Source organism: Haplochromis burtoni, unplaced genomic scaffold (assembly GCF_018398535.1).
Source record: "Haplochromis burtoni strain Fernald_Lab_line unplaced genomic scaffold, NCSU_Asbu1 Contig_512, whole genome shotgun sequence".
In the NCBI taxonomy this organism is placed as follows: domain Eukaryota; kingdom Metazoa; phylum Chordata; class Actinopteri; order Cichliformes; family Cichlidae; genus Haplochromis; species Haplochromis burtoni.
Genome location: NW_024582873.1, coordinates 164,640 through 180,294, shown reverse-complemented (window position 1 = coordinate 180,294; position 15,655 = coordinate 164,640). Strand labels below are relative to the sequence as shown.

General features: G+C 39.9%; 1 protein-coding gene across 1 annotated transcript in view; it reads left to right on the top strand.

The window, feature by feature from the left end:
- The window catches only part of si:dkey-22o22.2 (neural-cadherin), a 138,393-nt gene that overhangs the window by 70,236 nt on the left and 52,502 nt on the right, over window positions 1–15,655 (top strand). Inside the window, exons 5-12 of the mRNA XM_005946955.3 lie at window positions 330–441; window positions 1,175–1,424; window positions 1,876–2,018; window positions 7,386–7,558; window positions 7,642–7,810; window positions 8,378–8,548; window positions 10,106–10,278; window positions 12,599–12,766. Of these exons, the coding sequence (XP_005947017.1) occupies window positions 330–441; window positions 1,175–1,424; window positions 1,876–2,018; window positions 7,386–7,558; window positions 7,642–7,810; window positions 8,378–8,548; window positions 10,106–10,278; window positions 12,599–12,766 (1,359 nt within the window). The remainder of the gene's footprint in view (window positions 1–329; window positions 442–1,174; window positions 1,425–1,875; window positions 2,019–7,385; window positions 7,559–7,641; window positions 7,811–8,377; window positions 8,549–10,105; window positions 10,279–12,598; window positions 12,767–15,655) is intronic.

The window sequence follows — 15,655 nt, the reverse complement described above, 5'->3', positions numbered from 1 at the left end:
TTAAATATTATTGAAAGCGATTAAAAACTTCCAAAGCACTCTATGTATAGTCGCAGCTTGAGTTGCCACTATACATGGAGTGTAGATAAAGCAGATAAATCAGCAGATAAAGCTCCATCTTTATCTCCTGTAGCAGTCATTAAAATGTAGTCGAATCAGTGATTATGTGTGACCCAATTCTTTTTTTGTGTGTCATACTTTCCAAAGCTTTACTTACTGTGATGAAATAACTCACCTGTTCGCTCCTGCTGGCTCACGCTGAAATGAATATGAAACCAACATAAAGTATAATCTGATACCAGATAATAACAGTGGGATGCTCCCTGCAGGTGGTTGTACACATAACGGATGAGAATGACTGCACACCAGAGTTCCTCCACTCTATCTACACCAGAGACAACATACCTGAGAGCATCGCACCTGGAACCTCACTGCTGCAAGGTAACACACACTGATCTGTCAAGTAGGGTCTGTGTGAACACAAAACCAACACATTACACCTGTGGTTAGACTGTACAGCTCATCTGTGTGTGTGTGTGTGTGTGTGTGTGTGTGTGTGTGTGTGAGTCAGGTGTGTGTGTGTGTGTGTGTGTGTGTGTGTGTGTGTGTGTGTGTGTGTGTGTGTGTGTGAGTCAGAGCCATCTGTCATAGCTGCTGGTGACTGGTTGAGATCAAACACTCCAACTTCAGCGAGGCTTTGCTCTTATTAGGCGGGCAGCCAGCATCACATCCTCACTCACATGCTTATTTTTCCCTCTATCTTTGCGAGGACTCTTGTTGACATACTACATTACTGCGCTCCTTAACCGAACCTGAACCTTAAAACTATGTCTGAACCTCCAAGCACGTCTTTGAAGATTTTATCCTACAGTGAAGACTAACTACATCAATCTCAGATTGGTCCTTACAGAGACAGACAAGTACACATAATCATACATACATTACAACAGTGTACAAACTAAGTTATTAATAAAAATGTCTCCCTTCTTCTTCTTTTTCCACCTTTTCCAATCTCTTCATCTCTGTTTCCTACTCCTCTCACCTCTATCTTTACAACCATCTTCTCTGAGCCCTTCTTTCTGTTCCTTATTTACCCCACGTTATCTTCTGCACTTTACAACTAATATTCTTTCTTCTTTCACCTCTCTCCTCACCCTACCCACCTCCCATCCAGTACTTGCCCGGGACTGTGACTCCGGGATAAACTCGGAGATCTCATACTTCGTTCCCAGCAGTGACTTCAGCATCACATCTGGGGGTGTGGTCAGCCCCGCCCGTCGCTTGGACTATGAGCGCCCTAATCACATCTATGAGTTTTTGGTGGTTGCAGTGGATGCAGGAACACCCCCTCGCACCGGGACAGCCTCAATCCGCATCCGAGTCGCCAACACCAATGACGAGGCACCCATCTTTTCACAGAGCGTGTAAGAATTATCCTCATTCTTCTACTCTTTGCAGCAGTTTTCATTTTTTGTCACCTTTTGAATTATTAATACAACTTTGTTTAATAATGAACATCAGCTGTGATTTTTCTCTCTCTCTTTTTTTCCTGCCTCACCCCTGTCGCTGTCTGGGTCTCTCGCCCACAGAGTCAATCTGTTAATTAAGTTTGTTTTTAACTCAGAATCTATTTTTAATCCCACTGTTCTCTTCCATCTGTTTTCACTTCATCTTCACTTCTCCTCTCGCTCCACTGTCTCTTTCACACTTTTATTTCTTCTACTTTTTTATTGAACTTTTTCCTCATTCTGGCATCAGCCTATTTTTCTTTTCATACATTAATACCCTTTCATGACATCCTTCATCTCTTTACGTCTGCAAAGTGCTTGTATGCAGTAAAGAAATAACACATCTTTCTCTCTTCCTCTCTGTTAGTTATAAGACCTTCCTAAGTGAGGATGCCGGTCCTGACACTCTGGTTGCCATCGTTCATGCCAACGACCCGGACGGAGATGGCGTCTCCTACGCCATCACTGGAGGCAATGAGGATAGCAATTTCCTGCTTGACAACCAGAAGGGTAAGGGAGCGGCAGCTGGTGTACATAAAATGTGTTTCTTCTTTTATGTAAACACAAATAAGACAGCAAGCAGCTGAAGCTGAAGGCCAGCAGCAGCTTCTAGTCCATGTTATTTTTCCTCAGGACACAGAGGAAGTGGGTTCAGGTGAGATTGGCTGAGATGTGGGTGCAAAGAAACCTAAAGATGGAGACAGATTCCACCTGTTCTCCATTTATAATGAGTGGACCTGTTTGAGCCTCCTGAAGTCCATTATGAGCTCAGCTTCAGGTTATTTTTTGAGCACCAACAGGACACATTCTCTACCTCTGCCCTGAACGCTGTGTCATCTTCATCAGAGATGAGCCCAACCACGTTGGTGTCATCAGTATACTTGACTATGATGTTGGTTCGGTGGTTTATTAAACAGTCATAGGTGTCCAGGGGATACAGTAGGGGACTGAGATCCAGTCCTGTGGGGATCTGGTGCTGAGTGACAGTAGCGCTGAGAGGTGGGGGCTGAGTGGGACTGATTGAGGTTGTTTGGTTAAGGAGTCTTTGATCCAGGAGCAGGTGGCAGGGGGGTTTGAATGTGGCCCAGTTTGGTGGTGATATAGCACTTCACAAAATGTACTTGCAAAGTGCTTTAAATAACATGAAAATAGATGTACGCTCTAGCATTTTGCTTATTAGGAAATGAGCACAACAGGTTTTCAGGCAAACCACGAAGCCAAATTTAATTGGCAGTCCAAGTACATCTGATAACGGTTGATCTTAACGCCAACCCTCATTGGCTGATGATTCATCTCATATCCTTCTACACATCCAACTGGCATATCTCATATAGGGCACACTATTGATAAGGTTTTACCCCTCCCCACAGTTGCTGCAAGCCACTTCATGTGCTTCTATCCTGGGTTTAACTAATCGGTGTCATGTTCACTGCCATTGCAGAGCAATACCACCAAGTTAAAATTACTGCAGACATAAATAACAATCTGCTTTTAATTATAGTGGTTCTGACCAAACTCAACTAGTAGTGACATGCTTGCAGTTTATCCAGTCTCAACTTTTCTTGAGGGGACAGGAAAAGAGCAGCTAATTACGCTAATGAATGCTGAGCTGCAGCTCGGATTTATTAAATGACTCATGAACAATTGTGTAGACTTTACGTAATGTATATGCATGCACTAATGTTTTACAACTAGAGCATCTCTCAGAGCACAAAGCAAAAAACTGCAAGTCATCTTCATCCAATCAAATAGACGAGACATGGAAGGCAGAAATGCTAACAGGTGGTTATAAAGGTAAAAAAGCCCTAAATATCCTAAGAAATCCAACTGATCTGGCTTTTAAGAGTTTTCAAGCAGAAACCAAGGGATGTTCTGGTCATCTTACGATTGGTCACTTTCAGTGCATCACAGCTGCACACAGACAAACAGCTTTTTGATTGACAGTTTCTGTTCCACTGCTACACTGTGTGAACATCAAGAGAAAGGGCAGTTAATATAGTAAGGTTCATCCAGATGAATTAATGCATCTAAAAGGAACAGACCTACATGCATTTGCTATGATTATTATAGTAAGACAGTAAAAAAAAAATGTAATTATTATTAGAATAAGTAAATATTCTCTTCCTTTGACCAGTACTTGTTGTGATATATTCCCATGGACCGACAGCAGCGATGTCTGCTTTGAATAGCACAAAAAGTCATTAACTGATTATGAGCATTTTATTTGTTTGCCAGCAAAGTAGCTTTAACAGACACAAACAACACAAACAATAACTTTTATACACACACAAAGCAGCAGCAGCATTCAGATCACTCTACCAAGCTGCACACACATATACACTCACAGAATAAAGTGATTGTTGCCATGGTGACGAGTATTTGGGATAAAGCTTGGTAGCATTAACAAGGCCAGTGAACCCCCCCTAGAAAACACGCACACACAAGCACGCATAAATAGAAAGAACATGAACACACAAATGTTGAATCGGTGCAGGAATATATAAACTATTAGAATATAAACTATTTGACATAATTGACTCATTTACATATTTGTCTCTGTGTCTTTGTGAGGGTCAGTTTGAGCTAAGAATTTTTTTTTTTTATTGGTTCTCAGTTTGGGGCAGAATTAAAGGGAAATTCACTGTTTCATACTGCATTTAGGTAAAGGTGAACACCTTTCACACACACTTACTGATTGGGACCACTTGACAACAAGAAGATAAGCTTGTAGGCATTTTATTACCATTTCGAATTCTTTTTTCTTTTGTGATTTTTTTAAAATCACATTGCATTTCTGAATGTTTCCTTTTCCCTTGTGCTGTTTGTTTTCCTTATGCTTTAAATTGAGTGTAGATAATTGCTTCTTGACCTCTCCTGCCTTATCTGATTCATTCATATTTAAAGGATGTTACTGTGTTGTATGTGTGTGCAAATAAAAAAAAACTGTATTCACTGAGGGTGAGGCGCCAGGGGTTGCATCATGTCCATGAGTTTTCTCACAAAAGTACAAGTATAAATGTGTATGTCAGAGAAAGACACTTTAAAGATAAAGTTCATATGCAGCAGTGAGATGTTCAGTCATATTTTTGCATGTTTATCTGTGTGTGTGTGTGTGTGTGTGTGTGTGTGTTCATGTGTATGTGTCTTTTTCTCTCTAAGCCGCTGTGCCACCTTATCACCCAGCATGCACTGCTGCACTGCTCTGTGCCCCACGCACATATGCGTCCATGCACAAAGAGATATAAACATGAACATTTGCACATAAATGATATTTTAAGACTGTCTCTCTCTCTTACACACACACACGCACGCGCGAACTTCAGCAGCAGATGGCCTTTGGCTTGCTTGGCTGTTCTGCTTTGTCACTTCAAAGAGTTCTGAAGTATTTTCATGTAGATGTGTTCGCTCTCTCTCTCTCCCAGCCTCTGTGTCTCTATTCATGTTTCTACCAAAGCAGCTTATTTGTTTGTTTGTTTGCACTGCTGCTCTGTTATGTTAATGTGCAAGTGATTGTTAGCGCAGAAAAATATGACATTTGTTTTAGGCCCGAGTTAAACTAATGCGAGGTTTTTTACTGGCTGCAGTTTGTGCCAACAATCTGTGCTGTTGGTGACCCACAGAGCAGAAAACATCACAGCAATGCATTTCATCTATGTTGTTTTTAAGCTCAACGTGTCAGTTGTCCTTTACACCAACTTAAGCTTTTACCATTGTGGACACAGAGGCTGGGAGCCTCCATCCACAGACATTCGGCATTTGTATGTGTATAACTCAAACGATGGGAAAATAACCAGGAAAATAGCCTGTAACAAATTTAAAAGAACATAACATCATTACATAAAACTCTGAATCCAAAAAAGTTGTGACACTGTGTAAAAGATAAATAAAAACAAGATATATTTGCATTGATATGCAAATATAAACCTATATTTTATAGACAGTACAACATAGAAAACAGTAAATTTTTAAAATGACAAAATGTACAATTTCTAGTGCAACCCCTAAGGTATTTATCTTTCTCCTGGTGAATGTGTAAATCACACAGCAACAGGTCTCACAAAATTTGAGACAGGGCCGTCCCATAAACTGGTTTATATAGGATTGGGGTGGCTTGGAAGCTGTTGGGGTGAACAAAGTGCATAACCGCTGTGCTTGAATACCCTCCCTATAAGCCACTGTTTCAGAGAATTATAGGTCCATTTCCAAAATCCGGCATTAGTGAAAACTACTAATGATACTTATGCACTTAGATAATGGTTAATATTACATTTGAATCCTGCTAGACTTATCTCCAACGTCTGATACCACTAATCATACCATTCTTTTTAACAAATAACAGAACTGTGGTGGTATCAGTTCAATTCAATTTTATTTATATAGCGCCAAATCAAAACAACGGTCACCTAAAGTGATAACTCATCATCATCAGTGCCTTGCTCTCAAATGGTTTTCATCATACTTATCTGACACATATGTTAGAATTCATATATATGCACCTATGGAGTGAAATGCGCCTCAAACGTGTTGCAAATGTGTAGGACATGATTTACAAATGTGTACAATGAATTGGTGTGCAACTTTTAAGGACTCAGGAGCTCATGGTTCGTGTTTTTAATGGAGTTCTGCCTGAGGTCCCAAAGACCAAAATATTGATTTTCATCTTTGTCCCCACAGAGATTTCTCATGTAGATGATGAGATATTTCAAGTCTTCAGAATTTTAACTTTGCTATGATGCTCTTTTTTTGTACCCAATCAAATTCCTGACCTGATGCCACTCTACTTAGTTCCAAAATGTTCCTCCAGTTCAAATAACTGATATGTTCTACTCTGAGTGAAATATGGTTTAGTAAGATTTGCACATCATTTTGTTTTTATTTACATTTTACACAGCATCCCAATTTTTTTGGAATTGGTATTGTAACTGAGCCACTCAATTTTATTAATAATGCTTCATCTAACACTTGGCGTGCACCAGCCTTTGTATCGGAGTCATTTGGTATCTCATAATGAGAGATATTAGTAGCCTGGTAAAGTGTAAATAGCATTGAAAAAAGAAGCTGAACACCCAACTAAAAACACTTCCATACAGAATTCAGTGTATTTAAAGCAAAGTCAGTGAGCGTTTATAATTTACAATTACATGTCTTGTTAAGGTGACTTAAAAATGTCAAATAGTTGAGGTGAAATTGAGGCCCTTTTTAAAGACACAAACATCCTGCAGTTTCACTTTTATGATGTCTTTGAGGGAAAGCATGAACAGCAGCACTTACACTCTGTGTTCTCCTCCAGAGGAACGTGTAAAGTGAACAGTGTCCCCTGGCATTAGAAACCACTTTTGGATGAAACATGAAAGAAGCTGAAATTTGTATTTCTCCCTGTAGAAAATGTTGATTTTTATTCTATTTTTTTTGAAAATCTGCTAAATAAAAGGAAACCATGAGCCCTGCCAACCAACACCAGCCCTCTGTCATATTTAAAGATGTGTTGATTACTTTTGGACTTTATCTGGAATCAAAAATGGTGTAAAAGAAGTAAAAGAAACAAAAGTAAAGGCACAAAATAATAAAAAGGCTACTGACCATTAAGTGTTGTAGCTGCTAAAGGATAAAGCTATTTTATATAGAGTTTAGTGTGGCCCAATCTAAAGGCTTAACCCCCCTGAAAAGGTCACAAGATAAAACTTGAACTTTCATTATGCCCCTTTTTTTTCTGAAGGTATAAATTTAGCCCCAAGCAATTTGATCTGAGTCTTTTTGTGAATTATATTACAACTCTCAGAAATGTCAGAAAGTCCACCTGCACATATTCAATTCGAATCTGACTAAAAAACCTTTTCCACCCTAGTTGATTTGCCGCACCTGTGTTTGTGTGTTTAGGTATTATTAAGCTGCGGCGGAGTCCTCCTCCACGCCTGAGGGGGCCACAGTACGTCCTCAACATCACTGCCACGGATGACAACGCATCTGGTGGGCCATACCCACTCAGCAGCTCAGCGCAGGTCATTGTGGGAATAAATGACATCAACAACAACAAACCACTGTTCAAGGAGGTGAGTCGAGTTATTATTTATTTTTACGTTATTGCAAATTAAATGACAAATTCTGACCCCTGACTTTGCTGTTTGGTTGTCAGTGTCAGAACTATAGCCTGAACGCAGCGGTCCTGGAGAATCAGCCTCCAGGAACATTCGTCCTGTGCGTCCAGGCTCATGATGCTGACATGGGCGTCAATGGAGAGGTCAAATATGGCATAATGAACAGAGACGGAGTGGCATCTGGTTTTGATATTGATCCTGATACTGGTAAGCTCAGAAACACTCATTATAATTTTTACAAACAGTTCTTCCACAGCTTCTTTATTCAGCTACTCCTTTTAGGTATTTCCACAGTAGATCATCTGCCTCACCATATTCCTCACACCTTCTTCTGTCACTCCAACCATCTGCATTTCCTCCTTCACTACATCCATGAACCTTCACAATGGTCTTCCTCTTTTCTTCCCGCCTGGCAGCTCCATGTTTAACATTCTTTTCTCACAATCCCTCCTTTCTATATATTATCAAAATCTCAGCCTTCCCTCTTTCTTACTTTTTTTCCAAATCGCTCAACCACAGCTTTTCCTCTGGTATGCTCATTTCTAAAGCTGTCCTTTCTGGTCGTATCCAACAAAAATCTTGGAATCTTAATTCACAAACACCTCTTTGAGTTAGTTTCTTAAGTGATTAAGGTTTTACTGTCTTATTAAATATGTGTGTTTCAAAAGTTTCTACACACACAGTACCTGTTGGATATCAGAAAAGCTTTACAATTCAGTCCAAACAATGGCAAACTGAAATTCTAAGTGTGCTAATGTCCTCACTGTGTGTCAGGTGTGATAACCACAGCAGTGAGTTTTGACCGGGAGCGTCAGAGGGAGTATACTTTGTCTGTGACGGCCACCGATCAAGCAGAAGAGCCGCTCATTGGAATCTGTCAGATCACAGTGCAGATCTCAGATCAGAATGACAACGACCCCAAGTTTGAAAACAGTCGCTACCAGTGTGAGTACCATCATGACTCCTCCCAGTGACTTAGTCCATCCGCTTCTTGTTCAACACAAAAACATCCTGTAGCTGTGTGTTTTGAGGGAGCAGAGGAAGTGTAGAAACCGTGTATTTGTCGTCACCATCACGCATCAATCTGCATCCTTGTAATCCTGGAAACCCCTTAGGACTGATGAAATGTTCGCTGGCAGGTCCCAGAGCTCTCTGTTTGTTTACTATCTGTGCAAATGTGTGTTTTGATAAGCATAGTGTCAGAAGTTCTTCTCGTCCGATTAGAGAAACGCACAGAGTGTCTCATTAACTATTTAAGAGGCAGATTGAAATGTTTCTGGGACATGCATTTATTTAGCAGTTGTGAGTGTGTATGTGTTATGGGGGGGTTCCTTTACAAATTATGGAAATGAGCTGGAAATCTTGAGCTTGTTTAGACTTTTCTTAGTTATCCATACATCATTACCAACATGTATTTCAGTGCAAAGATTTTCTGCTTAAGGAGACAACACAATCACCAACTATCTTTTGAGTTGGTAATGCAAACCCAGACCATATTTATATTAAGTGTTGTCATATTTACAGTTGATATAAACAACTTTATGAAAAGAAGCACAAACTGAAACTTCAATAAATGAATGTAAAACATCACTTCTGCTTGTAAATTCTGGTTCTAGAACTAAACAGGGCCCGGGTTCCCTGGTACCTGTTATAACTCTGGGCTGTTTTAAGTGTAAACAAGCAAGATAGGAGTAGCAACAAGAACCATATGAATATGACATAGATTTACATTTAATAAAGAAAAAAGCAATTCCACAACTATCAATCACATAAATCGATGTAAAGTACAACAAAGAGAAAAAAATCTAAAAAGAATATGAAATCATTTTGTGTATTGAGAATGATGCTAACAGCAAAATATCTTACTATTAATGTTAATTGGCATAATATAAACAAAAGAAATTCACCATGGTGATGTAAGATTCTTTGTTTGTCAAAGTGAACCCTGAAAGGAAAATCCTGTGTTTGCTCCTCCTGCTGGTTTTGGTTGTTTTTCTGTGACACACATTAGACTCAGCAGGATCTGACGTGATTATTCAGTTGAAATGTATCCAGTGAGACCCGTGACTGTGAAAAGGACATTATTATTGACATAATGCTTGAAATGCAGTCTTACAGAGGCAAATGCACCTCGTCGCTGCTCGTTGTTTTTGTTGTCTGATCAGCGCTGACACACATCACAGTCAGCAGGATTGGAGGTTATGTTCGTAAATTTAAAAATGCATCTGTTGACTTTGCAGAGTGAGACCCAGAAATGACAAAATGAGGTGACAGACTGCTGATCCGGCACAATGTTGTGTTTCCATTATTATAATACCTGCTTACACAGAACATAATGTTACACTGCTTTCAGTCAACTCTAATGATTTGGGTATTCGTGCTTTAGACATACACAGTGTTTCACCATAGCGGTTCCTGTAATAGTAGTAGCAGTTGCAGTAACTCAAACTGGTGCTAGTAGAACTTCACTCCCCATATGACAGCTGATGTTTTCCCTGTCAGACTTTCTGAGAGAAGACACTCCAGTTGGAACTAGTTTCCTGAGAGCAGCAGCTCATGACGATGACCAGGGGAGCAACGCGGCAATCACCTATTCACTGTCCAGACAGAAGCCGGCTTACCTGCACATCAACCCCAGCACTGGGTGGATTTATGTCAACCACCCAATCTCTCAGGTCAGAAGCACATCAGCAGCCTCTTCATGCTGCAGTATGATGCAATGTCTGCAAGTGTCCACACTTACAAAATTACTTCTCATATCAAAAATGTCTCATTTCATTCTCACAAATTGCTAAAACTTCCTGGAAATGAACACCATCCTCAAAAAGAGCCATGTTTTGTGCTTTGACTCCCTGCAACAAATTACAGACAGCGAACTAGATGCAAGCACCAATCTCTACAATAAGGGTTAGAATTATAATAATAACACTATTAGCACTTTCAAAACACACAGTTACAAATTACTTCACAGTCTGAATAGAGGTTTATATATGGTTGAAATAATCTGCTGGGAAAAGTGGGAAAAGTCACTCATGCTCAGCTGCAGATGGGGGGACACCATGATTGTGCATCACTGTGTATCATCCTCTGCAGTGAGTAAATGCGAACTAATCTCTGTTTATTTTGAATGTAGATATAATCCAGGTGGAATAACACTGATGATAATCTTACCATTCTTTAATGAAAGCAGGCTAACATAAATGTTAGCATAATGAATGATCCTGAATATTTCAGCATGTGGTAGAGTACAGTTTGTAACTGTAACTATGTTTTCTAATAAACAGGTTACGAGCTCTTTTATTTATTTAGAAAAAGAAACATCCAACTTATTTGGGGAAAAAAGAGAGAATGCCACGTATGCAGTGGAAACACAGATGTCCCAGTTTTACACTGGGACTTGAATGCATCTTACAGCTGAAATTTGTCTCAAAGCCCCATGTGGAATGCTACTTGATTTGTGAGTATCTCTGTGAGATGTTACATGTAGTTTTAGGATACGCACAGAAAGGTTTTTGAAACCTAAAATTATCGGAAGACGAACTTACTAGGTTGTGCGTAAATGAATAGTATTTATTCAGGTCGGGATGTACGCATTTGTAAAGTAGTTTTACGTGTGGTCAGAATGCTTCGTGTTTGTGTGCGGATTGAGGCATGAGCTCCTGAGTCCTTAAAAGTTGCACACCAATTCATTGTACACATTTGTAAATCATGTCCTACACATTTGCAACACGTTTGAGGCGCATTTCACTCCATAGGTGCATATATATGAATTCTAACATATGTGTCAGATAAGTATGATGAAAACCATTTGAGAGCAAGGCACTGATGATGATGAGTTATCACTTTAGGTGACCGTTGTTTTGATTTGGCGCTATATAAATAAAATTGAATTGAACTGATACCACCACAGTTCTGTTATTTGTTAAAAAGAATGGTATGATTAGTGGTATCAGACGTTGGAGATAAGTCTAGCAGGATTCAAATGTAATATTAACCATTATCTAAGTGCATAAGTATCATTAGTAGTTTTCACTAATGCCGGATTTTGGAAATGGACCTATAATTCTCTGAAACAGTGGCTTATAGGGAGGGTATTCAAGCACAGCGGTTATGCACTTTGTTCACCCCAACAGCTTCCAAGCCACCCCAATCCAATTGTAAATGTCACCCTAAATCTATTTAAACCCTGTCCAGCTATGATGACCTTGTGCTATTTCCATGAAAGCACAGACGGTGGGCCATATCACAACACAAAAACATTGTTTTAATAATGAATAAATGTAATAAGCTGGATGATATGCACATAAAAGCATATCCTCAGCATGTAAACAAGGCAATGCAAAAAATTAAACACAACTGGGATATTATGAGGTCACAAGGTCAAAGTTATTTCCAACAGCAACAGCTGCTCTGATGTTTCCACTGCGTGAGGAATGAAAGTTGCATCAAACAGACTGTTGTTTTAAATCTTTAATGGTTGTCATCATTATGTGTGTCTGATTTCTCTTCAGTACAATCTTACAATGTCAAACTGAAAATCCATAATGAAGCGAATCCGTCTGTTAAGCTAACGTCGGCGATGAATGATGCCTACTGTTCTTCTTCTTTTGTCACTGTCATCTCCTTTCTGTTCTTCTTCTCTCTGCCTCTCATTTTCTTTTTAGCAGCACTTCAGTCAATAATTTAGCAAAGGAAAATGTATCCCTACCCCCTTTCTTGATTCACTTTTTGCAAACAAACTAAAGGATCAATATTTTCTTCTTTCTCTGCTCAACTATTTACAATTTTTACAAGTGTTTGGTCTTTCTGAACTATCAAAGAGCTACTTGATCATTAAAATTTGATTTTGAAGATAACAAGACCAAGTTTTAAAGGCAAATCAATTCTAAATAGCAAACACCCTTATTTGTTTGGTAAAACTTGTTAAAGCAAAAATGTTCTGATCAGAATCATGAGTTCCTTGATCTTAATTACTCCCTGTTCATCTCTTTGCAGACATCCAGAATCAACCAGCAGATTGTGGCCTCAGATGGAGGGAACCGCAGCAGCTCAGTGGAGCTGACTGTTATCATCACAAACGTCCACAATCAGCCACCACAGTGGGAGCAGTCCGAATACTGGGTCACAGTGCCGGAAAACACCGTCCGAGATGCCAAGATAGTGGTGAGTTTATGATGAGAACATTGAGCCCTGAAATGGTAAAATGATAACTAAAAAACATTCACCTTTCACTTTTCAAGAAACCATTTTTTGAGATGGATTGAGCTTTGTGACATGGTGTGCTTCCTTGTTAAAGGGATGCCCATTGTCAGCAAAAATACTTGGGTATGCTTTGGTGTTTAAGTGATGCAATGTGTGCAAAGAAAATTCTCCCCACAACATTACAACACCACCAGCCTGAATCGCTGATACAAGGCAGGATGGACTCATGGACTCAGATGTCACAGCAGAAATCGAGACCCATCAGAAGAGGAAGGTTTTTTTCCAATCTTATATTGTTCAATGTTGGTGAGTCAGTGCAAATTGTGTCCCTGGTTTGCTGTTTTCAGATGGCAGGAGTGGACCCCAGTGTGGTCTTCTGCTCCTATAGCCTATCCGTTGTATTACGTGTTACTATTGGAGTTATTGTTGACTTCTTACCAAAGCAGTCTGGCCAGTCTCCTCTGACTTCTGTGTGTGGGAAGATCCCAGTGGATCAGCAGTTTCTGAAATAATCAGTAATTTCAGAAATAATCTCAGAAATAATCAGACCATCCAGTCTGGCGTTCAAAGTCACTTAAATCACCTTTCTCCCTCACTCTGATGCTTGGTTTGAGCTTCTACGGGTCATCGTGAGCATATCTGCTGCCAGTTTGGCTGATTAGATATGTTCATTAATGAGCATTTGAACAGGTGTACATAACAAAGTGTCTTGTGAATGTATGACTGAAAAGGTGCCGGTCTGGGAACTGAAGCGCACGTTTCTTTTCATCAGTATCAGTAGCCCTAAGAGCTCGGAGGTGACATGGGCGAGAGAAGGGGATGACTCGTAAAAAGGGAGGAATATTTAAACTCAGTCACCCTCCTGCAGCAGTAAAAGAGTTCTATTTCATTTACATCCTGCTTCACGTCTGTGCACAGCACCCCGAGGAGGCTAGAGATACTCTTTCTTCTTCTTCATCCCTCTCTCCTCACTTTCCAGCTCATCCATCCCTCTCTCTCTGTGTCAGCACGTTTAACCGAGCACTTCTAAATATTTTCTGCCGAGCAAACAACAAACCCGCCCCGAGTCTGTCTCACCTGACTCACTGCAATCTCACACACACACACGCACAAGTGCACACACACTTTGCTTGTATACCTCTGGTGATTTTTTTTCCTCTTTTGATCCCTCCATCCTAATTTGCTTCCTATTCCTAAGCTGATGGTTTAGAAGGTAGAGGAGTTTTTACCCTCCAGCTGCTCGATTTCATGGAGGTTAGTCAGTTTTCAAATAGTTGGAGGGTAAGTGTAATCCTGTGTGTGTTCACGTGTTGTTGTGCTTCTTTTCGACACCGTGTTTTCGCTGAAAAGACGATGATGGTGATTGGGGTTCCCACCCACAGCTCCATCTGTCAGAGATGATTGAGCAGAGCAAGAAAATTACACCTGCTGTCGGAGCGTCACAATGGACTCCTATCACCTCAGAAAAACAGACGTTTAATTATTGTCTTTAACCTGACAGAGGCTGTATGATGCAGTGAGAAGAAGTGAGGAGGGGGAGCTAAATTAGGGAAAGGAAAGCTTTATGGCACTGAAAGATGGATTAAAAAAAGGCTGTGTGGATTTTAGTTTTTTTATGTTGACAGTAGGAGAAATATAAAATAACACGAGCTTTCTCCTTTAATCAGATCATACCAGTTGCATCTGAAAGAATACACTTTACACGAATGTGTTCCTTGTTGAATGTGTCTTGTTTTGTTCAAATTAACTGTGGGAGTGAGCTTTTTCTCCCTTCATCAATGTTTCATCTCCTTCATTTTTCATTCCTCTAGAAAAGGCTGAATCTTTCCACTATGCTCTCCCTGTCAAAAAGTATTACCTGAAAGCTGAGCCCAGATGCACAACTGTTGGACAAAATACTGGCAAAGGAAAAACAAAAAACTGTGATCAACTGAGAATCATCTGTCTGCATGTTGAAACCATGTATACACAATGTTTTATGAGCAATAAATTCAGTGGACAAATATGTTAAGTTACCCAAACCTGGCTACATATACAAAACAATGGAAAGCTGAAATGTCTCCTCCCTCTCTTCCTCCTCCCTCCTTTGTCTCCCCTGCGGTGTTAATTGCGCTGAGGAGGAACTGTTGTTTTAAATTTAGCAGCCTTAATAAGGTCTGTTAATCACATTGTTAACGAGGCAGAGGGAGGGAGCCGCTGCAGAGGTGGAAGATGCTCTGTATTAAATCTCCATATCAATAAGCTGAAGTCATCTCCTGCTTATGTGTGTGAGAGTTGCATGTTATAATAGGCCTCCTCATCAGCTGATTTCCTCTTGTTTTCTTCCTCATCCTGTTGATGTTTTTAGTGTTCGCTCTTATGGAAACACTTTCTCTCATGGCCACAAATGACTTTAAATATTCTCTTAGATTTACCTTAAAATCTATCTTCTAGCTATCCACTGATGCTTAAAAATCATTTGGAAAGTATAAAAAGCAGTTCATTTCAAGCATCTGATAAAAGAGAATATGTCTGATGTATTGCAGTATCACACAAAATGAAGGAATTTCTGACCTGTGTGCATTGCAGCTTTTTGAATAGCGTGCAATAGGGATGGACAGTTGTCTGCCTTTTCATATCACCATATTTTCATTATGAAAGACTGCAGATAAACAATCCAGTCGCCATCGGGCATATGGGCCAGAGAACCTTCTATGTAATCACTCATGTTAAATGTCAGCATGGGCAATTCTACAGTGTGGTATTTTGGTTCATTTTATTAGAAAAATATGCAAACGAGAACAACTACATTTTGAATTCAGCTCCAGAAAACACAGGGAATATGATAACAGAGAGCACAGTGGGGGGTGG